Source organism: Carassius gibelio, chromosome B9 (genome assembly GCF_023724105.1).
Source record: "Carassius gibelio isolate Cgi1373 ecotype wild population from Czech Republic chromosome B9, carGib1.2-hapl.c, whole genome shotgun sequence".
In the NCBI taxonomy this organism is placed as follows: domain Eukaryota; kingdom Metazoa; phylum Chordata; class Actinopteri; order Cypriniformes; family Cyprinidae; genus Carassius; species Carassius gibelio.
In genome coordinates, this window is record NC_068404.1 from 28039460 (window position 1) to 28066538 (window position 27079).

The window sequence follows — 27079 nt, forward strand, 5'->3', positions numbered from 1 at the left end:
CATATTTTTAAGTTAGATCATTTTAATATTGAATACTAATATGTTAATGTATAATATTATATACGTTATATTCTATAATAATAGTTTCAGTTATTTTAATTGATCCCACAGCGAAATGCTTGAGAAATAAGGCCTTAGTGACAAAATATAGATATTTTATGTTCATTTATTTATATATTTGGCAACTAGCAGTAAATAGAGCTGTTCATTCATGACATCAATTTGTAGGCTGACCTGACCTGGATAAGTCATCATGGCTTCCTTAGGGAATATCCTATGGGTTTGCAAAAACAGCCTTCCTCAGATTAAAGCTGCTAAATAAGAACTACAACAGTTTTCAGATTTGCAAAGCATGCAAACTCACATTCTTCTAAGAAGATGTGTATTATTTATGTTGCAGAACAAAACCTTTAAAAGATTGTTAACCACAGATCTTATTTTATTCCTAAACCAAAAACCCAAGGGACTTGAAAAAGCTGATTCTCTTTCAGGTTTTAGATCCACAAACTGAACAGCTCTAGAAGCAAGATAATGTACAGGAAGCTGGTCATGATCTCAAAATAAAACCTGCTTTGTGTTGTTGTGTTTATTTTGCGATGATGACCAGCTAGTTGTGCATTATCTCTCAAATCAATATTTTTAGGTAATCTTTTCTTCAGCGAATCAGCGAACCAGTCTGCAGTGTGAAAAACAACAGCTAATAGTTCCTGTTCGTCACACCAGCTCATCTATGCAGTGTGTGTGTGTGTGTGTGTTAGCAGGCTTTAATTTGAGTTGCTGTGAGGTCTTCACTGCACACATGTGCGACTACACACATTTCTGCTCAACGCATCGTCATTGGAATTAGTGAAAATTATTACATTTGTTTACAAGACTGCTAATTATCCACACACACACACACACACACACACACACACAAAGTCCAGTGCAGCATCAAGGACATGGTTTAAGATCCTTTAAGATGGTTTAAGTTTATGCATTTGTTAAGCTGGCATCAGATAACGATGGGGAAATAAAAGCTAAGATTAAACTGTTCCACATGCATCCATAGCTCGACTAGAGAGAAGAGCTCAAGATGAAGGATGGAATGTGTTAAATGCTATAAAAATAATGTAAAAATAAATATTTTGCAAATTAAATGCTAAATCTAATGATTTTAAGTTGGGTAGTAATAATAATAATAATAATAATAATAATAATAAAAGCAGTAATTATTATTATCAATAATAAAAATAATAATAATAAAATTATTATTATTATTATTAATAATAGCAATATAACAATAATATATATATATATATATATATATGCTTTTCAGCTAGTGTGAAAAAGCATTGTTAGAATTACATATTACTAATAAAAAATAATATAAATAATAATTATTATTATTATTACTACAAAAAAAGATTATCAGAAAATATATTTGCATATTTGTTGTACTTATACATTTAATAAACAACAACAACAACAACATTATTATAATAATACAATTATCTAATTTTCTGCTAGTGATCAAATATTTTTTATTATCTTATAGGTTTAATGTGATCGTATGAAAACAAAATGAGAGATTGTTTTTGTTATTTAAGCAGCTAATTCGCTCTTTGCGTTAGAAAACATTCAGTTCATATTTCTCCATTCATCTCAGTGCTTTTCGCTCATGTTCATTCATGTGAATAAACCACATGACCTTAAAACAGGCCTAACAGCGATCAGGCCGCAAAATAATGCATTATAATTCATAAGATAATTGTGCATGCAATCACAAATTGAGCTTATATTGGATACTGCGTGTAGAAACAAAGTTTCAATTAACCCGAAATACCTGTGCAGAAGTGCTTTCGTAAACCAGATGGTGTTTATCGTCGAAATAATTATCCAAGATTATTCTCATTCTGAACAGATTCCCTCATACAGGTGGTATGCATTAAAATTAAGTGATCAAATTTAAGCAATTAGGAGTTATATCTTCCACAATGCTTCAATGGAACATTTTTCCAGCGATTGCTAAATTTACCAGCTAAAACTAAAACGAGTGCTAAAAAAAAAAAAAAAATGCCCCAGCCTGACATTTGTCCTGAGGACACAGGTTTTCAATTATATAGTGACTCTTAATGTGTGTCAGTGTGGTTTTATTGCATTCACTTTAAACAGAAATATAAAAAAAATATGATATTACAACTTAGTTTGGAGGAAAGGATGCATAGAATGATTCTAATTTAAAAAAGCTTTGCTACAGAAGAAAAGCATTTGTGTAACTGGATTTAAACTCAATTTAAGTGGCTCCAGTGACAGTTTCACTTATTCCTGAACATTGCAATAAAAAAATGTAACATATTCATAAACAGGGCTTGAAGCTGCCTGAAATCCGTAGAACTGTAAAATAATTCTAGAAATTGATATTTGGTTTTTAATGTGACATAGCACAGATGAGAGCTGCGTTTCCTTTAGGTTGCATTTGAAGAAAAGTACAACGGTGAGATGTTTAGCTCACGTAAACAGCGTTTGCATCTCTTAGGTTGCCACATCAACTTAAATGGCTTTCAAAAGGAAGCACGTCTTAACTCTACAGAGTCATCGGAACGCCTCCAAACTAATATGTGGCTAAAAAGATTAATTAAAGACATAAACACCCTAAAATGAACCGTTTAAAGTTCTCCTAATTAAATAAAGGCTGTGCTCTCTTCATCGTGTCACTGGTGGACGTGAGCAAATGTGTTCAGACGGCCAGCACGCTACTCAACAAAGCCATGAATAAAGGCTGCTTCAGTCCGGCGGTGGCCCTTGTCTGTGTGTGTGTGTGTGTGTCAATCGCCAGCTTTGTTCTTGAAGTGTGAATTGAGGTGGCTATACATGTGATTCGGGGGGACATCATCCTCGCAAAAGGCACACTTCTCTCGGCTGTTCATCTGCTGAGTGTCTGTCCCCGGCGCCTGGGCGGACAAGTCCTGGAGGTCTGGAGTCCAAAAGAGCTGGACACAGACAAAGGACATTAGACAGCAATGAGGGCAACTATCCATTTGTTACTCTGGCATCAGATAATGATTAAACTATTCAGCATGCATCCGTAACTCGACTAGAGAAACACACTCAAAGTGCAGGATAAAATACCTGAAGATGATACAAATAAATAAATAAATAAGTGTGCAAAAGATTTGCAAAAGATAATGGCTTTATGTGGCATAGTTGTGTAATAATAATAATAATAATAATAATAATAATAATAATAATAATAATAATAATAAAACAATATAATATTTATTATAATATTACATTTCTTCCAGAATCCTCAGCATATTTATTTAATAATAAGATATATATAATATATATAAATAAACATACACAAACACACATTAAAATGATAAAATTATGAAGAAACAATAATGATACAATGTAATAAAATTATTCAGCATGCATCAGTATCTAGACTACAGAAATATACTGAAATTTCAGGATAAAATTCCCTGTTATAGTAAAATTATATTAAATAAAATTATACAAAAGAATTATATATAAGAAATGTAAAAAAAATATTGTGTAATGAAATACAGAGGCTAATGCCTTCTCGTGATGTAGGTGTGTAATAATAATAATAATAGTAAAAGTATACATACATACACTTTTGTTACTGATAATACACACACACACACACACACACACATATATATATATATATATATATATATATATATAGATATATAGATATAAAATAATACTGAAAATGAAACACAAAAGCGAATACCTTTGAATGATGTAGTTGTGTAATAATAAAAATATTTTTTTATTTTAATTTATTTACATTTTTTTTTTATTTCTTCCATAATCTTCATTTTATTTTATTTATTTCTATGTATCTATCTAACTATCTATCTATCTATCTATCTATCTATCTATCTATCTATCTATCTATCTGTTAACAACAATAAATATAACACAACGATGGTAATAAATCATCAGATATTCTACAAGTGAAAGAAAGCATTTTTTGACATTCTGCACAGGCATATGACAAACAAAACAACTGTTTATAATCAGTCTGTTATCGTGTATTAAGGTCTGCCCATGTGTAAACAATTCATTTAGCCATTTCCTTCAAAATGTCTGTTTTGCCAACACTATACATTTTTCCCTTGCTCTTAACAGACGAGCTCAGGTATCTGCCATGCTTTTAGGCTCAAAGACTGCAGAAAAGAACAGTCCAGAAACCAGTGTAATAGTAAGACAAACACAGAAGACGAGGTAATATGTGATTCACAGCTCTCGGTGGTCTTAGCACATCCTAATTGACATCCTAAATGGAATAGCACCATATTCCTGTGCAGATGTGAGCCTTACACCATAGGTGTGAGTTTCACCGTTCTCCGTATGGCCAGGTAAAAACAATACGCTTCTTTTAGGTTTTCCTTATATGCGTTAAATTAGATTTCCTCTGCAGTTTCGCGAGCTGCAAAATATGCAAAGTTTGCACACCCCTTCTAGAATCTGTAAGATGTTTAGCATTTAAAAGCAAAGCTGCATTCAGATATTAACATTTATTCCACAAGACTAAAACCATTTGATTTGAACAGGATCATAGAGTTCACATTCCCTTGATTCTTAATATCAGTGACTCTTTGTGTTCGATTCGCACAATTGTTCTCGATCTCAGCATCACTGTTCAGAAGACGCACACAGAACGTCAAGAAACTGAAGGATTTCGGTCTTCGGGACAAACCAGGGACTCATACAGCTACAAACGGCTAAAACAGTCAATGATGCTCAAAGCAGCAACATATGATGTTAAGAACCAAGAGCGTGGAAACATCTGAGCAGCATTTTTGAAGAAATTCACATTTTGTCCGGTGTAATAAATTCAAAATATATGTTGACCAATAATAATAATAATAATAATAATTATAATTCATTTTTAAATGTTAATAATAAAAATAATTATTACGATTATATTAACAATATTTTATTAATGCATATTTAAAATATTTATAATAACAGACATTATAATTCTATATTAAAAAGAGTTCACAAGGAGTATATAAACTTGAGCAGAACTGTATATAATGTTTATCTTGTCAATTTTGCATGTATTATGCTTTTAAATAATTACATTTTATATCTACCACTACTATTAACAATAACAATAATAATGGCATTAATAATAATAATAATAATAAATATTTTATGATATTACTTATAATAAATAAGTAATATTTAATGACAGTAATATATAATATTTTACATTTAAATAATCCCTTTTACATTCACCTATAATAATACCAATAATTAATACATAATCAATATTTTAAATTAACAATACACATTTAATATTTAATAACAATAATAAATACACATTTTACATTAAATAACAGAATTAAATAATATATATATATATATATATATATAATTATTAATTATGAAAATAATTGTAATAATAAATTATGATCCCCATCTATGAAAAAAGTAAGTATGTGAACTTGAATGAATAATTAATTATGCATAATAATGTTGCCAATTTTTGTGTAGTATAAGTTTATATTTATATATATATATAATATATGTTTTATAGATATTAACCTGTAGTGTAAATGTCTCCCCATATACACACTATAACCCAGTGAGCTGCCTTCTGTCTACATAGACAGCTGACTTTTAAGGGCTTGTCACTGAAATGAGCCTCACAAGTGACCAATGGTGAACACTCTGCAAACACTAGGTAACAAATACCACACTTGCATTACTAAACTAACTACACAATGTCCCCTATAAAATAAGCATAAACTTAAATAGCAAACACTGGGTAAAGCAGGTTAAAGTAGATTGAAGTCATTTTTATCAACACTTTTAGTTTTAAATGAAATGCATTTAATGCTCATCACAATGCTTTTTCAATAAGCCTTTAACAACTTGGATAGCAAAGACATTATGCTTTCTTTTAGTAAAAATGGCAAAACCTATAGACATTTCAGCATTTTAAGGCATCATAAACATTTGCCTTTTAAAAAAGATAAGCAGAATTACTGGTGACATTTTATACAGACTTCTATGCAGAGATGAATAATGATTTAAGGAACAAAAACTGAAAACAACGGAACAGAAAACTGGAATTTCTCCTAAAAACCAGCGACCAACATTTTCCACGGTAAACTTTCAGACTGACACCACTTCCTGTTGCATGAATCCGGTCTTTCCCCACACACTCTTATGAGGGGAAAAGTTCACCGGTCCAGTACTGTACTGTACAATACTGACATTATTAATGCAATGTTGTCTGAACATACTGTAAATACGAGCTTGCACCTTACTACAGCACAGTGATCTCTCGTTTTTAAAAAGAACATTACTAGCCACTTTTTCCATTTCATTCAAAACCAGTTACCATTTGGGAAGGAGGCCTCAAAACACCAGAGCTGAAAATATGGCTTCTGCTCACAAATGACCAAAATTAAAAACATTGTTTGTATTGAATCCCTTCTAAAATATATCCTAAGATATTTTATGGCAAAGTTGCATTTGTCCTTTGCGGACAATCTGCGATAAGCTCTTTGTTTTCCGTGTTATTTTAATATAACTGGACTAATATTATAGTTTGTGTTAATATTTACAATTAGATTTTTTTTTAAATATATTTTCTGATTTTATTTAATAAAAAAATATTTATATAATTTATTGTTGTCGTTTTTTATTTAGATTTTTCAATATGTTAATACAGTTTTTATTATATTCCAACTAACAAAAATGTATTTTATTTTATTTATTAATTTTTTAGATTACGGGTTTAGTTTTTTTAATGCCATGCCAGGTATTTTTGTATTTTCTTTTTAGGCTATTTTCATGGCCAAAACCGTACTTGAGTTAAGATTTAAGATGTATTTTTTACCCCAAAAATATTACATTTAATTTCGATTAACTTGATTAAAAACCTTTTCAGGGGTTCCAAGTCAAGATAAATCCTAATTATAACAGTACCTTCTGGTACTTATTGAAATGCATTCGTATTAAAAATGAAGTGCTGTGTATTTCTATTGTAAAGAATCGTCTCCTGTGCACTTCACATAAGGAACACTATTTATGTGTCACATGGATTAGCATTTGAAACGAGTCACTTCTGAGGCTCCACTGTAGTTAGAATGCTGCCTAGGTAGTAAACATGAAGGCAGCTCACTAGGGTTTGGATTTTAAAATGCTCCAAAAAAGAAAAAGTCTATCTCTTTTATGAGTGGCATTGGCCAAATTCAATGTAATGTTTCAAAATTTAAACTCGACTGGGTGAGAAAATCTTAAAAATGACTGCTGTTACAGCAATTTTCTTAAGCAGATGTCTCTCACATCACTTAGATAACATTTTTTACAATTTAAGATGGCCTAAAATGTTGCACTTCTTATGGAACAGTTCAAACAAAAATGAAACGTTACACAATCTCGGGCCATCCAAGATGTAGATGAGTTTGTTTCTTCGTCAGATTTAGAGAAATGTAGCATTGCATCACTAGTTCATCTGCAGTGAATGGGTGCCGTCAGAATGAGAGTCCAAACAGCTGATGAAAACATCACAAGTAATCCACAGCACTCCAGTCCATCAGTTAATGTCTTGAGAAAAGCTGTGTTTATAAGAAACAAATCCATCAAGATGTCAAATCTGCACAGATCAAGCACCGTTTACAAGCCAAAACAGCTCTAAACAAATATGGGGATGGATTATGATGTGAGAGACAACAGGAGATTTATAATGCATTATAACAGATTATGGACTTTTATCCATAGCTTTAGCCAGAAGTAATAGCTTACAGTCAAAATGCCTTGATGGATTTGTTTATTAAAAACACACAGCTTTTGTCTCCTCAAGATATTAACTGATGGACTGGAGTGCTGTGGATTATTGTGATGTTTTTATCAGACTCTCATTCTGACGGCACCCATTCACTGCAGAGCATCCATTGATGAGAGAGTGATGTAATGCTACATTTCTACAAATCTGATGAAGAAACAAACTCATCTACATCATCTACATCTATTTTTGGGTGAACTTTTCCTTTAATAAAGTTACCAATCAGCTTTCAATGCCTCCTGTCTGTGAGACTTCATCTTACCTGTTGGGGTCCTCGTACATTTTCGTGTGATGCAGAAGATGCAGATGTGTGAGCGGATGAAGAGGGTGCGGTGTATGAGGGATAAGACTCCTCCCTCATCGTGTGCATGCTGTCTCCCAGGTCCGGCCTGTGCAGGGGCAGGTCCACCCGTTTATCCGGCGTACTGTTGAGGAAGTCGTACTCATCGTCTGTGCTCGGGGGAAACTTCACACTCAGGCCTCTTAGGGAATCAAAAAAGGGTCCGTCTGGACCGGCGCCGCGTGACGCGAGGGATGTGGAGGTCGAAGAATCGACGGCTTCTGACCTCAGCGGTGAGGAAAAAGGAGCCTCGGCCTGTTCTGCTGTGTCTTCAGTGCACTGGATGGGCATGGAAAACTGCTCTGGAAACAGAGAGGAAATCAAAAAAACCTTTATGCCTTTAACCAACACCAGCGCTCGTATCATGAAAAATATATTTGCATTGATCTTTTGAACTAAGAGAGTAATGCAACATTTCTGTTAACCACAGCTACACAAAAGGTCCTGCTGAATGCATACTGTAAAAACTTATTTTTGAAAGGTGCAAATAATACAAATAACAAAATGCTTTAAAATATTATGCTTGCTTAAATGCATTACTTGCCGATTCTTTCTATCTATTTGGGGGAAATACTAGCAATTTCTAATTGAGAACTTTTTCAATGCCTTTTAAAAAATTATAATAATAAAATAAAAATGCATATTAAAATCAAGAACTAATCATTGCAGTTTTTGCCAAAGCTTTCCAGGAAAGTGGCATCAAATCTTTGGAAGAGTCTGTGAAATAATCATGTGGTGTCATAAACAAACACTTTTTTGTGTTTAATTTAATGTCAAAGTCACATTGCATAGAAATGTTGGGTAAATGTACAAAATAATGCAAATGCATCAAGCAGGAACTCAAATGGAAAAGGGCCTCATGTAACTTATGCAGAATAATCTCAAATTTTCCTTGCATTCAGAACCCGAATATAAACCGGCTGTGGTTTAATATTAAGACATCAAGCATTTTCTCTCATCAATCTCTTGATCATATATGTGTATATATATACACATTAGTATGCAAAAGCAAAAGAAAGCACAGCAGTGATATGCACACCATGTAACGCTGACTATTAATGAGGAACTCTGTCAATTTTAGCACCAAACAATGCAGTGAGAATTGCTCTACCATAACAACTGTGTCAGCCGCTGCCATTGCAAGGCAACACCGGCCAATTAAAATCAACTACAGAGCTTGAAATTCAGCATCCTGATCCAAGTCTGTGATCACACCGTGAAGGCAAGTGGACCTAGCATCAGATTCAGGTACTACATTCATAAAGATTATTATATTACAACTATTCTAACTATTTTTGTATTCTTTCTTCAGTGAAACAAATAGATGTTTTGTGGAATCTCTGAGCTGCTCTTTTCCATATAACAAAAGTGAATGGTGATATTTACTTTAACGCCCCAGATAGCCAAAAAAAAAAAAAAAAAAAGCACCATAAAAGTATGATATTCTAATATTTAACCTATCTTTAACTGTTATTTGTCTTTATCCGCTTGGGCATTGTTCCAACTTCCGACTGCAAAAAGCATTCATTATTGCAGACTGCAATGCATCAATATTAAATATGCACAACTGCAAATTTGACAACTACAGAAGAGGAAACGTTCATATGGCTTAAGACGACAGAAAATACAGAAAACAAGTCATACTGTCTGCTCGAATTTATTTATCACCCTCCTCGATCATTGTCTAGAAAACAGCAGCTTACACATTCTGCATAACATCTTTTGCAGAATAACTACTATACATATGTTTTGATATGGCTGAAGTCTAAAATCTAGTCAGGTAGCTTGTTTATTTGTTCTCTTCTCAAAAGCACTCAAAAGATTGGTGGTTATTATTTCAGTAATAACTAAACCGGTAACACTTTTGAATGACGGTCCATTAGTTAATGTTAGTTCACTACTTTAGTTAACATGATCAAAGCAAGAACAATCCTTCTACAGCATTTATTAATCGTAGTTGATGTTCATTTCAACATTTACTAATGTATTATTCAAATCAAAAGCTGTGCTTGTTAACCTGAACCTGACAGGTGCCAATAAATCTGTTATTTTGACTGTTCTTGTATTGTGATGTAACCAAAAGGACTTTTCTTTTGTAAAATCAGAATTATTAAATCCAGTGTTGTATGTGGTTGACAAGTTTAGCTTTTTTGGTCCTTAAAGTGTTCTTATTTTACATGACAGAGTTTAATTAACCCTTTGAAGAATGAGTAAAGAACAACTTCCAACAGATTTCCATTGCATTTGAATTCATTTTACAAAAAAAAATAAAAATCCGCTCCCAGCCACTAGAATACGGAAATCATTTTTACTGTACCCTTTGATTACTCCTCAGCATTTTTGTCTTGTTTTCAAGTGCAAATGTCTGGAGATTCGTTAATCAAGATGCATTTATTTGAGACGCAAATCAACTTAATTCATAAATGCAAACTGTTTTTCATGCACTACTGACAGATATGAACTAATATATATATATAATTTTATTTTTTATATTTTTTATATATATATTTTTTTTTTGCAGTGCATGCAACATCTAATGCCTTGACTTTGTTCATTTAAGGCTTTCTGACCTAATGCAAGAATTTTAAAACACTTGCATTGCGATTACTGATATATTTAGGGTTTTCCTGAAGCCCTAACCCTGAGTATAAGCAATCTGCTATTATTAATGCTTTCTTTAGCAAACACCCCTAATTAGGTTTAATATGTCCTATATGGACTTTCCATGGGGCAAAAACACTGTCTTTTCCATCATGCAACCATGTCCAAAAATACATCTCACTGCCGTACTGTTTTCCAAGTGATTTCACCAAGGACATATAATTGTGTAATAGTGTGCTGCTTCAAAATAACATTTATCAAAGTGATAATTGAACATGCTTATCTGCTCGGTCTATTTTAATGCTGCGTGGAGGTCAGAGGTCATTGGAGCAAAAGGCCCTTACACCATAGCTTTGCGTCAAGTATTTCTGCTTTTAATTGTGGGAAGGAACAAACAATGAAATGTATAATTACTAGTATGCTGTATTAGTCTACTAGCTATATAATTACTAATTTGTTGTGACATTTCGAAAGTAATTGTAACTCCAGTTTTTATTTTACCTAATTTAATTAGAAATGGAAAGAAACAGACTTGGGTGGTGAGGTGGTATAACAGCTATAATTTAATAAAGCATATTAGTCTGAAATCTCAAATTAGGTTCTAAAACATGACTTTACCATTAGCGGTCTCGTTCCCTCTGTGGATTCGCTTCAGGTGATCTTTCTGCTTTCTGGTTAAAGTCTGAATCCTCTGGAAAGTCCCCTGGAGTTCCTGCCAAGTGTCCAGTGCATTCTCACTAATCCAAAGAGAAACAGAAAGCACATGTCTGATGGGGTCTTTCAAAATGATACTGATCTAAAAACAACAACATCAGTGTTAAGATTAGAAAAGAGAGAGAAAAACACTTTTATCCAGAATATCTAATGACTCAGACTCCACCGGGAACTTTTTTTTACTTGTGCCAAAATGCAAACTTTAAAAAGCAAACTCTTAATTTTTTTGACTTTTTGGGAACAGTTTTATAGTCTTTACTATCACTTGTTATCAGTTAAACACATGCTTGCTGAATATGATTGCTTTTTTTCTGTATTTCTGATCAAATAAATGCAGGTTTGATGAGCATAAGAAATTCCTTTAAAAAAAATGAAGCTTAGTTATGTGTACAAACTGAACCGTCCTGTATGTACATATTAATATCTAAGGTAATCTTAATGGATGAAAATGTTATTTTTATTGTTGTTAATATTATTTTACTGTTTTATTTAATTTTAATCTCACAGTTACACTTCAGTAGATGAACAGAAGTGCTTTTATCATTTTTTTCCTAGTTTGATATGAGCAAGATTTCCCGCACCCATTTAATCAATATTGACTACAGATATTGTCATATTATTAATATCAACAATATAATATTATGTATTGCACTGTTGCCATAAATTATGACATATACACTTCAGTTCAAAAGTTTGGCATTAGTAAGACTTGTAATGTTTTTTTTAAAGAAGCCTCTTATAATCACCAGGGCTGCATTTATTTGATCAAAAGCACAGAAAAATAAACAGTAATATTGCAAAATGTTATTACAGTATTAAAAAATGTTTATATTTTAACATTTTAAAATATTATTTATTACTATGATGCAAAGCTGAATTTTCAGCATCATTACTCCAGTATAAAGCGAAAACGATCCTAAAAAAAATATTTTAATATGCTGATTTATTATTTTTAATTATTAACGTTGGCAACAGTTGTGCTGCCAAATATTTTTTTCAGGATTCTTAGATTTTATTTTTATTTTTTAAAGAACAGCATTTATTCAAAAATAAATAAATAAATAAATATATATATATATATATATATATATATATATATATATATATATATATATATATATATATATATATTTTTTTTTTTTTTTTTTTTTTTTTTAAACAATATGAACAAATATTTCACCCACCACCACCACAAAAAAAAAATAATAATAATAATAATAATATTCCGAGGATCATTTTACCACCATCTTTTAAAGGGTACCTATTATGCAAAATGCACTTTTCCATGTTGTTTGAACATAAATGTGTGTTGGCAGTGTTTGTACACAACCCCCCTATAATGATAAAAATCCACCTGCTCCTTTGTTTTTAAATATAAATCTCTATAAATCATGAGCAGTGTCTCCGAGTTTACTGATCACAGGATCTGTAAAGTGTGACATCACACTTCACAAGCCCCGCCCATATGTTGACTGACAGCCATGACTCCGCCCTGAGTGAGCCATATATATCTCCACGCCAGAGCATTTCAAAGCAGCATTCAAGTAAGAAATGTCTTCTTATTAGAGCTATAGAAGCTGTTCAGTCCAGTATTTTATTGTTTGGGTCATATTTACAGTGTAGTCTCAAAAAGCGGCCAGTATAGGGACTGTACATTATGCTGCTGTCACTTAATACACCGATCTAATATAGACATTCGATTTCTTTCCCAGCTGTTTAACTTCACAGACATAACCGACTGTGTTTTTGTAACTTAAGTGTGTTTTTAACATAAACGTGGTTGTAAAAAGAGGTATTTTAGTACTCACATTAGTGTTTGAGCCACTCTATGTTTCGGATGTGTGTGTCCAGAAAAACATATCAGGAATGTAATCTGATATGGCTCTAAAACATGTGATTTCAGCACAATATACATATTAATCAAAACCAAACCTATGTTTTTTTGGCAGAGATCTGGGATATTTCAGAGACATTTTCCCCTAGTTAACTTATAATAAACCATCAAGTTTAACTTCTCTCCTTCTAAATGTCATATAACATGACATTTACAAACATGTAGACATGTCCACCTCCCCTTTTTCCAAACTGACCCCAGATCAGTGGAAAGGCAGACGTATTTAATGAGCACGGGGCATCAGGGGGGTTTTTACTGGATCAGTTTTGCTCTTTCCTTTAATGTTTTTTAGACATTATACAAGACATACTCTGCAGGAACAATACTGACCTGCTAATTCCAATAAACAAACTCCTCCGAGCTGTTAATCAGTTGTTTTAGTTCAAGATTAAACCCTTTGTCTGGGTGCCCATGGGACTGGAGTGTAAAATCCTTCATTAAAAGTGGACTTTTTAAAGCGATATGATTTATGTACCTTTTCATCTCGCAGGCAGCAGATATTGTATGCGGAAGCATCCTGGAGGATTCGTTTATCTGCACAAGAACAAAAAGATGCACAGAATGACAAAACGGTTTCATAACATTAGTTATGTTATTATTGGTTTCATAACATTAGTTCTAAATATAATACAGTATGTTCAAACACACACACACACACATATACATACAAATACACTCAAACGCACTTATTTTTAAAATGAAAATTAAATTAAAATTAAAATATCTACATAAATATATATATATATATTTAATTTTACTAATTAAAATGAAGCCTATTTTTAAGACCATTATGATTTTGTGACATTATTTTTCTTTGTTTGTTTTTTTTTTGTTGCATAATACTTTCCTGTGCTCGACCAGATCTCTAAACAGTCTAATATTTATTTTTATAGTGTATTAAGCAAACCATTAAGTTATGTTTTTTTTTTTATTTTATTTTTTTATGTATCTATCTTTATTTTTTCCCTTCACATCAGCAAAGGCTATGTTCATGGCAAACTAAAAAAATATTTAAAATTGTCTTAATTTTTCAGTACTTTAATGAATTGTATACAATAACTTTAAAATACTCTTTAAAAAATAAAAAATAAATAACATTCCCCCCATCCCCCAAATTACCATAATGGATTTTTATTTTTTTACATATGAAAAAATAATAAATTAAAATTATATATATATATATATATATATATATATATATATATATATATATATATATATATATATATATATATATATATATATATATATATATATTAGGGGTGTAACGGTTCACAAAATTCACGGTTCGGTTCGATACGATACACTGATGTCACGGTTCGGTTCGGTTCGGTTCGATACGTTTTAGATACAGCAAAATGTAAAAACATCTCAACTTTTCAGAATGCCGCAAGCGCACCGCGGGTCATGTGACAAGAACCAACCAATCAGCTTCATCCTTTTCCGTAACAACGTTGAGAGCTCAGCCAAGATGAAGGAACAGCTGATCATAGTTGTATATGGATTGCAATTTTGAAATAAATTCAGTAGCAGAGCTACTGCAAGCGATTTTTAGAGCTGCAAATCCATTTATCCTTCGCTGAAATTTCCGCGTCTCATGGAGAGAGCACGTCATTGTTGCTTAGCAAAGACAGACGCCTCAGGAGAAAGACGCGCTTAGCGTTTTCCATGCGTTTTTAGGCACGATATGTGAACGGCCCCTAAGGCGCTCGCTCACTCAGCACGCGCTGAAGGCTCGTTGCAAAATGTCTAATACATTTAACAGACCAGAAATATAAGATCCTAAAATAACCAACAGGTCTGGTGTTTGGGTTGGATTCCCTGTAAGCTATAGTGTCTAAATGCTGCAGGGATAGTTTGCTGCGTGCATGTTTCTCCTTTTTTTCGTCTTTTCCCAGATAGTACTGACGCATATATCCCAGATATTCCCGCTGTTTTTTTTTTGTTTTTTTTTTGTAATCCCGCTGGTGTACCCTGTCATGTTGCAGATGCGACATACCGTTGTTTATTTATCCACCACTCTCTTGCCATCACCATTATAGCTTAAAGGGAATCCAAAGTGCACCCAAACACCAGACCTGTTGGTTATTGGAGGATCTTCTCATTTCTAGTCTGTTAAACGCATTGGCTATTTTGCAACGAGCCTTCAGCGTGTACTGAGTGAGCGAGCGCCTGCTGAGTAGCCTAACATAAACATATAAGATGGTGTTTTTTTCTTCTTCGGGAGTGTCAGAGGTGTTGCCTGTTACGTTGTTTGGGTTATTGGGCTACCTTGTTGAACGCATATCATTATATTTCTTTCTCTCTCTCTTTTTTTTTTTTTCAAATATAATTAATTACTCCAACGAACCGTTCGGTATACATAATGCGTACCGCGTACCGAACCGAAAGCGTCGTACCGAACGGTTCAATACGAATACACGTATCGTTACACCCCTAATATATATATATATATATATATATATATATATATATATATATATATATATATATATATATATATATATATACACTGTAATGCAGTAAAATAACAATTAATAATATGTGCATTATTATATTAAATTTTTATATTAAAATAATTACTTAATACATTATAATATATTATTAATAACATATGTACATATATATATTTAACCATCAAGTAAAGGCAAAACAACAAATTCTACCATGATATATAGATATTTTACAATTCATAAACAAAAAAAATGTTTTTCAGCTTTAAGAGAACTGGGTGGATAATATGTGCTTAATTGTTGTGAAAATAATGTCTCAACCAAAAGGGTTTTGTATGACTCAACTAGCAGAAAATACTTCTAAAAAGACCATTAATAAGCTCCAAAGTCTGTACAAGTTCACAAAAAAACTTCTTGCTTCCTTAATTATGGTGCCTTTGAATGCATTTGCTATAGAATAGCATGCTTCGTTACATTTACAGGTCAAGCTCACTACAGATCTTGAATGGAGGCCATTATCTACCCAAGATTAAGTTCAGGAAAAGGAGAAAGTAGCCATTTCAAACTGTTATGTCTATATCTTTCAGTAACAGTCATCTAAAATAAAAAGTGACACCTCCTTTCATAAGAGAGAGCTCTACTCCACTGTTGTGCTCTAGTGCCCCCTGTGGGTCACAACGTGCATAGATTAAAACAATTGAGAAGAATTATCACACTGGATTCAATTAGAGAAACATTCTCACTATGGACAGATAGCGATGAAAAATGATATCAAACTGTGAAGAGAGAGAACTACATCTTTTTCACACATTTCTCACAACTTAACCCTCGAGTGAACTGTGCATAACTAGCAAAGCGCGGCAAACTCAGCTATTAGGTTTGTCTGTGCTTACAGGCGGGTAACGATGATAACACAATATAAATGCTGGGAGGTCTGAGGTCACGGTCCGTTCGGAACAATTACATCACAACCAAAAGTGCATTTGCACAATAACTGGGAAAAGAAAGTGGGTGCATGCATTTGGACAAAGAGAGGAAATGCAAAACTCTGAAATCAAACAGAGTCACATCTCTGTATAAGATAAATCACCCACCAGGAAATGGTTAGTCCTGTGGGAACTGGATGAGAGGTCAGAGCGATGATCGCTTGGTGACAAGGTTTCTGCTTCCTGTTTTCTGTGCGCAGGCCCACAGTCCTCCCCTGAAAAAATACAAAAAAAGCACGGTTATCACAGTCAAATCAACAATAACAAGAGTAGTATATATTTATTTAATGCCACGTCAGAATCGAAGGCTAATTTGATGGAAAAAAACTAAATAAAGTTACATAACACAAGATTTTTTACTTTAACATACGATACTTTTTCTGCCAAAATGATTGTAAATAACTCTTTAAAGCGGGTTCACTTCATAAATAGTTTTCTACATACATTAAAAGCTGGACGGTGCAATAAAATGTGCAATAAAAAAAGGGGAATCTTGAGTAGGATCTTCACCTTTACGCAAAAATGCATGAGTCAGTCTTGGCTAAATGCCACTTGATCAAATCTAGTTTTCAAAGAAATTGATGCATTTCACGTAGCCTAATTTATTACTTGTACATCTGTACACTCTTCTTTCCACTAATTTAATATATAACGATTAATAATAGATCCCATCTCTGAGGGATGTGTTTACTTCCTGATTAAAAGCCTCCTTTGTATCAGCATCAGCTCATTTCCTGAAAGCTCAACATGGCCTGGAACCCAGCAAAAAATACTACTATCTATCAAAGCGTGATCCGTTTATAAAGAGTGCGTTACTTGAACGCATGACTTCGAATCCTTTTCTTGTGCATTTTTAATATATTTTCAAAGCAAAGCACGTATTTCAGCTGTGAAAACTGAACACACTTTCGAAATACGAATTGCATAACATTGCTGTCCGGTCACCATTGCTGCAGTTACACCATTTTCCACCTTCGAACCATCTGTAAATATAGGTGAGTGTAAAGGAAATTGACTCTTTATGTCCAAATACTGCTGTGTATACATTAGGATGAGTCGTGACCTGAATCCATGTTTAATTTCCAACAGTAACAAGAACACTCATCACATCGAAGCATGCATGTGATCGGTAACCTCAGCTAAAATAACATTTGACTCTCACACGAAGACTACTATCACATCTAATGATCTGATATGTGTATTAAAAATACTTAATTTTCATATGCATTATGCATTTTGTCGGATGCTTTTATCTTAGTTTATACAACAAATTTGTTAATTTTTGTACAATTTATAAATAGAACAAAGACATTCAATTGGCATAAAACACTATCAAATTTAATCATGCCTTATTAAAATGTGCCAAACAAAATGAATGCTAATAAAAGTATTACATTTTTAGGAATGCATTTTATATTTATACATTAAATAAATGTTTATGCATAAAAAAAATTATATAATATATTAATAAATAAATAAATATATATATATATATATATATATATATATATATATATATATATATATATATATTTTTTTTTTTTGTAGATAAAAATAAATTGTGTCTAAAAAAAAAAGAAAAAAAAAAGTTAAAAACACCTCATAAAGTTTCTCTGTCCAATGAATCTAGACAAAGGGAATTAAGTTTGAAGAAGTTTGAGCATCAGATAGTTCCCATATTTACATCTGTGTTACTTTACAGTTTAAACGACTTATCTATTATATGAAAATGTGGAAATAGTCCTAATAAACATACGAGATGTGTGTACCGCATCGTTGGTTGATTTACAAGACAGTCTTATCTTAGTATTTATTGTGTATACTAGGCAAACCATTTAGTTTTGAGTTATTTATATTAATTTATTAATTATTGTATCCCATCTCAGAACCAAAAGCTATATTTAAGGCAAAGAAATAAGATTTAAAATAGTCTTAATAACAATACTTCCAATCAACTGTATACAATAATTATTTTTACAAATATAATAAAAGATAATAAACAATTATATACAATACAAACTTAAAAAAAGAAAAGTTCATTAATGTATTATTAAGTAAAAACCTAGTCTTTGCTAGTCTTCCTCATTTTAAAGCAGGGCACTTTAATAAAATGTTTTTCAGTCAGGGACGACTTACACAAATCAATAAAGGCAATAAAACACAAAAAATAGTCATAAGGGTCAATTTTTCGAGATTTAGTTTTATGCATCATCCAAAAGCTAAATACATAAGCTCTTCATTGATGTATGGTTATGTTATGATTAGACAATATTGGTCAGAGATACAACTATTTGAAAATCTGGATTCTGAGGGTGCAAAAAATACTGAGAAATCACCTTTAAAGTTGTCCAAATTAAGTTATTAGCAATGCATATTACGAATATATGAATATATTCACGGTAGGAAGCCTTCGATGACCAAATATGGTCATGGAACATGATCTTTACTTAATATCCTAATGATTCTGGCATAAAAGAAAAATCTATACTTTTGACCCATACAATGTTTTTTTTGGCTATTGCTAGAAATATTCCCCAGCGAGTTAAGACTTCTTTTGTGTCGTTTAGTTCTGAATGTAATTTCCAACCTGCTGCATGTTTACGCAGGGAGTTGACCTCAGTTTTAAGATGCGAGATGGTCTTGGCCTGCTCCTCTATCTGTCTCTCCAGCTGCTGAGTGTGTCGCTGATACTGCTCGGTCTGCAAAAGCAATAGGTTAGTGTTTGCACGCTCTCACGCAGGCAAGAGCCATTCAAATACAACGCTTCTGATGGCACCAACCGATCCTTCACAAACAGCACCTTGTGCTGAAGCTCCTTTCTGGCCAACTCTTTCTCGATGGACGCGTTGCGGTACGCTTCGAAGGCTTTGTTGAGCTGCTCACTGATGGTCCTGTCCATTCCGGGGCCTTCAGTAACATCCCGAACAGGGCGGTCCCGGGCCCTAGTCCCAGGCACACACAAACACTTACACACCCCTTCTTTAACTCAGAGGAGCGAGATTAGCCCTGCACCTGTCAGTGACGGCTACAAACACACACAAGCTTCATCAACACACAGAGACACTAAAAGCAGAAAATCTCATGCAATGCAAACATTACATGAATGTGATAAACATCATTCACTATAATATTAAATTGCAAATCATTGTAGATCTCCGTTAATGTAACACACCTAGGCTGTGGGGTAAGTTGTCACAATGGAAACTTGATATTTAACATCCTATCGTAAGCTTTTCTTACACATTTTTTTTAATCTCAAAAAAGCATGTAACATGCAAAAACAAATGTATTTTATTTAAACACATTTACACTTATGAATGCACTACATGCATTATATTTTTCTTTCAATCTTTTAATTGCACAGCCAGTCCGAAGTTTAACACGTGTGTTTAAACTCTTTGACCTAAAGGATTTTGGATGAACTTTTGAGATTTATTTTATTCAGTTTTTCCTCTTTTCTATCTTCTTTTTACATTTCACACTGGCTTTGGTGAAGAATAAACTATTTTAGTTTTTTTTCTGCATATTTTAAGTAACATTCATGCCTTTTAATAACAATAACAATGTTAGATTCAGTTTAAGTGTAGTATAGTCTTGCCAAACACTGCAGAGATGGAAAGAAATGTCAAACATGACTAGGCTCAATCACTTATAAATGCATGAGAAATCATTTGAAATGCCTAAATGAATTTGTTTAAAATAAACTTTAATATCTGTCTCTACAGCGAGCCCGGGGCTGATTGTCACATGTTTGCTTCTTCAAGCCAATTTCTATATAGATTCAGCCCTTAAAGTCTTATCTACAAAAACATATTGAACATTAATTCCACCATTATTACCCAGGACAAAACATTCGGCTCATTTAACACACACATATTGGCTATATGGGGCAAGTTGTCCCAAAGGGAACTTGACATTTAAGACACTATTGTAAGCTTTCCACACATAAAATTATTCTTTAAAATGCGGAAATGTAACAGGCAACATGCCACAATGACACACCATTGCTTTAGCCGCTTAATATTGTATAAAATCCCAATATATCTGCCCTAATCTGACTGATTTATACAAAATACTTTGAGTTCAAACTCATTTTCTTGTCTATTGTGTTCACTTGTTACTCAACAGATGAGAAGGTGATGATCACGTAAACCAAGCATTTGTATAACTGGAGTTTTGACTTTAAATGAATATATAGACCTTGTGACAACTAGCCCCGGCGTAGATACCAATGGAGTGCTTCAAAACAAAGTTTTCCAGTAAGCTTGAACACTTTCAGTTTTAGTAAAACAAGTCAGAAACAGAAATATAACAGCTAACACAATCACACTTCCTAATGACAGACAACCTGGGGCGTTTTCGAGCAACTAAAAGTAAAAACATGCTCATATCTGAACATCACCATATCACAGTGAGTGAATGGAGTAAGTGCACTCATTAGTGTGCAGCACTGGCGTCTTACCTTCACTCCGAAACAGTCCAGACTCATAAAGCTGAGCGCAGTCTGGACATCGCGACGCTGCTACACGTATATCTACGCGTTCAACGAGAGGAAATGAACTATTTCGTACAACCGAACATTTTGTATCTTTTACAATGAGCTGGAACTTCCCTCGGGGAATCCCCGCGCGCCTTCGACTTCCGCCTGCAGCCGCTCCAGCCAATCAGCGGCGAGCGTGCGTCTGTGCCTGTGTTTGCGCGCATTTGGCTTGTTATAAATATCACTGTGCTCGTGCATCCAGTCTGATCTGTTGAAACACACAATAGCATATTCATATGCGTGTTTGTTGTTGGCATGCATGATGTGTTTTGCACTGTTTGGACATTACAAATGTTCAACTGTGGACATGAAATGTATATTATTTTTAGTGCGTAATTTGCAGTTTTTTTTTTTCAGAGGTCAAATGTAGGCCTATTTTCTTTTGTTTCTTTCTTGTGATGTCCCTCACAGTTGTTAGTATGAAACATGTCTTTTACAACGCATAGGCTATCCAATGCCAGGAACACATAAACTTAATATATGGTCAATTTATTGTATTAATATATGATTTATATTCTTTTGTCATGAAGATGCTTTTTGGCCTTTGCACATGCTTGTATATCCAAGTTTGCATTGCTTGCATATGTTTTTATAAATGCATATTTAATGAGAAGATTAATTAAAATAGCACTTTATTTATTCTATAAACATCTCTGTATACTATCTATCTATCTATCAATCTATCTATATCTATATATATCTATATCTATATCTATATATATATATATATATATATATATATATATATATATATATAGATAGATAGATAGATAGATAGATAGATAGATAGATAGATAGATAGATAGATAGATAGATAGATAGATAGATAAGCTTATTTGCCAAAGCAAATGTTTGTTATTTTCATTTAATTTGCCATGATGGACTAAAATTACTAGAATAAAATAAAATAAAAATATATTGTTTTTTTTATTTATTTAGTAAAACTACATTAAAATGAAAACATAAAAGATATAAATAAAACCTAATTAAAAATAGTAATAAAAACATTACTGTAACTGTACAGGCTACTGAGATAAACTATATGTTGCTTAAAATCCTGTATAACTTATTTAAAGTTTTATATCATTTATCACTTTCACACTTTTAACATTAAATATTTCATCAAAATCAACAAAAGTGTCAAAACGACATCATCATCCTGTCAGGAAGGGAACTTATTCAGTACAAATAGATGTAAACTCTCTGATATTTTATTGATTTTTTCAGTAGGAGGCGATTTAAAAAAAAAAAAAAGTCAAAAGATCTGAAAGCACAATTATGTCACAACATACTGCATATCACAGTGCTTAGCTACAACATGGCATGATATAATCTGTTAACCCTATAATGTTTCAAATGCTACAGAATTGCAGAATCGGCTCTTCTAATTATAGATGAACCCTGGAGAGGATGGTGAGATTTCCCCTTGCAGCCATCCGTACAGTCAGAATATAGGGCTCAGGTAACGAGAGCCACATCCTGTCAACTTACCCCACTGACAGCTTCGTCATCCACTGCACTGTCAAATCACACAGATGAAGGTTTTTAATAATGAAGCCATTTTGCTGCTGTCATCATAAAGTGACTCTAAAAGCCTAAAGAGGCTCATAGAGGGATGATTGAGTTCATAACTGTTGGTCTTAGTCAGATGGGGGTTTTAACTTATGCAAATAGCATGCATTTCATTGCATTTGCACTTCTTTGGCCTGCTGAACTTTCAGCTTCTCGTGATTCAGAATGTAAATAAAACTGGCCCGAGTTGTGATGCGATGCCAGTCACATGACCTCTAGAGGGCAGTGTTGCTCATGTTAGCGTCACAGAACTAAAACTAAATCCACTTGTTTCTTGAAATATATAATATACTTTAATTGAACTGAAATACAATTAAACTTCCACTTATTTAATTTCAGTTTATTTAATTCCCAAGGCAATATTTCCAATTTTCATATAGTTTAACTTGATGTACTAAAGTAACAAAAACAGAAATAAAATCAATAAAAATAAAAAAATAAAAACTATACAGACATAATAATAATAATTGACAAAAACACACAGCACAATTACTAAAACTTTAACTAAAATTAAAATGAAAACAAATAAATAAAGTATTAAAATCTGAAATATTAAGATAACCTAATCATAATTTAAAATAATAAGATCAAACATAATAATAATAATAATAATAATAATAATTTTAGGGTATAAGACTATGGGTATAGAAGCCACTGTTATTTTTGGAGGCTAATATTGTTATTCATTAATGTTTTGAATCAGTTTTTATTTTTTCTGTTCATTATAAAGGTTTTAGTCATTTTGATTAATGTTTTAATATGTCTATAGTTTTAAATAATATATATTAAATAAACAATAACATTTATTATTATTTTCTTTTCTTTTTAAAGCTGAAATAAAAAAGGGTTTAAGTAGTTTTTTATTTTACTTTAATATATTTTTAATATATTACAAATATAAATTTAATGAAATTTTTACATATTAAATATATTCATTATTATATATTTTATTTAATTATTGTTTATTTATTTTTATGGTTTTAAAAAACATGAGCAAAAAATGGTTTTAAAGTCTTCAGGGGGCTTTAGCCCCACTGTACCCTATAAGAAAAGTATTGCATTTAGTTAAAAGTGCATGTTTGGAAATCAATTTTTGGTTTTTGCTGCCTAGCGTTTCTCCTTTCCTTTTTTTCTGGAGAGTATAACATCCCTCTTTTGCTTTGTTAATGTTTTAGCAGCTGCATATTAATTGGCTTTTCAGGTGTATTTCCCATCTCTGTTCTCCCAGGGCCAGATGCAGAGCCTAAGGCCACTGTTTAGACAAGTGTTTGCTGTGTATGTAGTTACAACTTGTTAAATAATTCAACATCCAGCTTTCATATTCAGAAAATTTTTGCAGCTCTGATGTTGGTGCACACTCAGAAAAAAAAGGTACAAAAGTTGTCACTGGTGCTGTACTTTTTCAAAAGGCCCACTTTTGTACATTTTAGGTACTACTGTTCCTTTAGTGTGGTTTTGCAAAGAAAATGCACTTTTTTATCACATTGAATTAAAACTAAAAGTTTTTTTTTTTTTTGCTAGCACAGCGTATAACGACAAAAATGTTTTGATGATTGTACTTTTTTGGGATGTTTTCCCCCACCTTGTTACACTTGTGCAGTTGCCTTTCAGAAAAACTGCTATACATTACTTCTGAGAGTATATTATTATGTATTATCTTGGAGTCAATCTTTTTGTCTACTTGTTTTCTTTCAGTTAGCGCAGGTTTTGTATTTATTTTTTGGAACTGATCGATCTTAGGCCTCAATGATCTGAGCTTATGCATCTCAGTTTTTGAATGAACATGTCTAAAATTATCCAAAAATAATCTTTAAAAAAAAAAAAATTATGTCAAAAGATCTGAAAGCACATTTTTTCCAAACTGAGGTGCACGTCTACAGCCAATCAATGACAAAAAGAAAAACAAACATTCCAAACATTATTGGAATTGGTTACTTTGGTCTCTGAATATTTAGAATGTTCAGTTTTTAAAGGTTTTAAGAATGCCTTTTTTCTGGTTATACAAACATTAGCATTGCATTTTGGAATGTTACATTTGACTGACCTCTGAATGTTCTGAAACAAGTAGTAGCTATAACATTTAAAAAAATTAGAAAAAAAAACACTCCATGAATGACGTACACAGTGTTTTTTAAGCTAGTGTTTTGAGAACATTATTGAAAAACAGATAACTTTTAAACAACATTCTATTAATGTTACTGAAAATAAGTTTTTCAGAGGACGTTCTCTGTTAGCAGTTTCAAGTTTCATTCAGAACTTTTAACAGCCATAGAACTTTTCAGATGCACAAAAGGTTCTTTAAAGTGGAACCATTTTCTTCAGATCATAGAAATGTTCTTCACACTAAGAAATAACACTTATTTTAAGGAGTGTTCACTAATACTTTAAAAAGCAAAAACAGTCTTTTAATGGCATTCCTGCGAAACCTCACTTTTGTCAGCTTTCAATAGAAGTGTCTCACACAATCAGCTTTTGAAGGAATGTACGATGAAGATGAAGAATGTGCCCCACCTCAGCGGCACGCAGAACACCACCTTAAGAGAAACGTTTAAACAGCACACACTCCTCACATGCTTGACATTCCTGTCACACACTGACATGGATCTGTTTACTGACAGGAAGTGTGAGTCAATCATAAAAGCTGCTGTTAGAAAACATTCCCCTGTAGACACCTGCATTCAGGCGACAGACGTCTCAGTTTCAGTGATCGATCCAGGTGGATGCGAGTTACTATAAATGCCCAGGTGTTTGAATTATTTTTAATGCAAACAGAGACAGGCTGCAGAAATGACACCATTTGCTTTCCTTGTGAAAAAGAAGTGCACTTAATTGCAGTGAATATGCACTTGTAGTGTACTTCAGATCTTGCAGCTATATTTTTTAAAAGCTGTGCAGATCACGCATAATATTAATAAAATGAGAAGCCACTTTCATTACACTTAAAATACATTTTGTGCAATAATGTCTAATTGAAAGTATTGTTTTAAAAATGTGTTTTAAATCTTTTCATTTTAAGAATTAAGCTTATTTGGATGTGTTGACTGACATAGCTACTACTGTAAATACAAAAGTGTGCGAAATGTAACTACTTTTAAATGTACTAAATTGCAACTTCATCATTACAAATATATTTAAGTGCATGGCACAAAAGTTTCAAATGCAAATAGTTATAGTCTATTTTAGTTGATTATAAATTTTCGTCAGTACATTCAACTGCACACTTATTTTAAAGACAATAGAAGTAATTATAATAAAGATATACTATAAGAAGAAGTGGGCACTCTGTCTTATGCATAAAAGTTTAAGTTTAGCTAACTGGATTTAATCATGTAAAACATGATCATTTATTTGTAAATAACATCACTTAAGCGTCTGAAACACATTACATTCAGTTTTCAGTAAAGTATATGCAACAAAAGCATGTTATTTACATAATAAATAATCATTTTAAACATATACAAAAGTGTACTTTTTGACAGCTGAAAAAGGGGGTATTTTGCATGATTTTTCCCCCTTGTGGTTCAGAGTGTTTTAGGGCTCCTTGCAGATGCAGTACTGATGCAGTGTAAGTGAAGATCAGTTTAGGAGTCTGACACCTGGGCTACTGTCTGAGACACCATCCTGAATAATTCATTACAGTACTGGGATAAAATTTGAGGTGAACTGGCTGGTCTGGCTCTCTGAAGCAGCTGTATTTCTCTTTGTGTTGGCATTAATTTTAATGTGTCCAAATGACCGTTTGAGCACTGCTCTATGATTATATGGGACTTGCATTAGTGTGAATACATTTGTTGCATGTGTGCAAGTGGCTCAATGGTTTTATTTACACCTAGAAATAATGTACACAAAAATATTTATTTCACGGTATTAATTTTTTTATTAAACACAACAAAATGTTAATACAAAATTGTAAAAATGTAAAAAAAAAAAAAAAAAGATCAATTCATTAAAAACATTTAAATCACTTTATTTATGCATATAAGTAAATAAACACATTTTGAAAAATTAGTTTTTATAATGTACAAATATACATTATTTACATAATTACTGTATACAGTAAATATATAACATGCATAAGTAATGATATTCTTAATGAATATTCTAAGAAAGTTTTTAAAAATGCATTATATTGAGGATGTCATCAAATAAATGCATAAATA

General features: G+C 32.4%; 1 protein-coding gene across 3 annotated transcripts; it reads right to left on the bottom strand.

The window, feature by feature from the left end:
* Positions 1-2115: 2115 nt before the first annotated feature.
* LOC127965150 (TRAF family member-associated NF-kappa-B activator) lies at positions 2116-21493 on the bottom strand. 3 transcript variants are annotated; one of them, XM_052565755.1, is made up of 8 exons: positions 21270-21493; positions 19608-19749; positions 19395-19506; positions 16916-17022; positions 13844-13902; positions 11379-11497; positions 8082-8461; positions 2116-2972 (listed from the first exon to the last, which is right to left on the bottom strand). In XM_052565755.1, the coding sequence occupies exons 2-8, from the start codon at positions 19704-19706 to the stop codon at positions 2808-2810; spliced, it is 1041 nt and encodes a 346-aa protein (XP_052421715.1). In that variant the 5' UTR covers positions 19707-19749; positions 21270-21493; the 3' UTR covers positions 2116-2807. The 3 variants fall into 3 exon arrangements, with proteins under 3 accessions (XP_052421715.1, XP_052421714.1, XP_052421716.1); XM_052565754.1 differs by having other exon boundaries at positions 19608-19832; positions 21270-21456; XM_052565756.1 differs by lacking the exon at positions 2116-2972 and adding an exon at positions 5802-7592 and having other exon boundaries at positions 19608-19832; positions 21270-21459.
* Positions 21494-27079: the final 5586 nt, after the last annotated feature.

Bases quoted from the DNA above. Each gene is read 5' to 3' on its own strand.
- LOC127965150 (XM_052565755.1), bottom strand. From the start codon at position 19,706: ATGGACAGGACCATCAGTGAGCAGCTCAACAAAGCCTTCGAAGCGTAC. The intron at 11,498-13,843 runs GTACATAAATCA...TCTTTGGATTAG, and splicing joins GCTGCCTGCGAGATGAAAAG to TGAGAATGCACTGGACACTT. The intron at 2,973-8,081 runs GTAAGATGAAGT...GTCTGTGTCCAG, and splicing joins ATGTACGAGGACCCCAACAG to CTCTTTTGGACTCCAGACCT.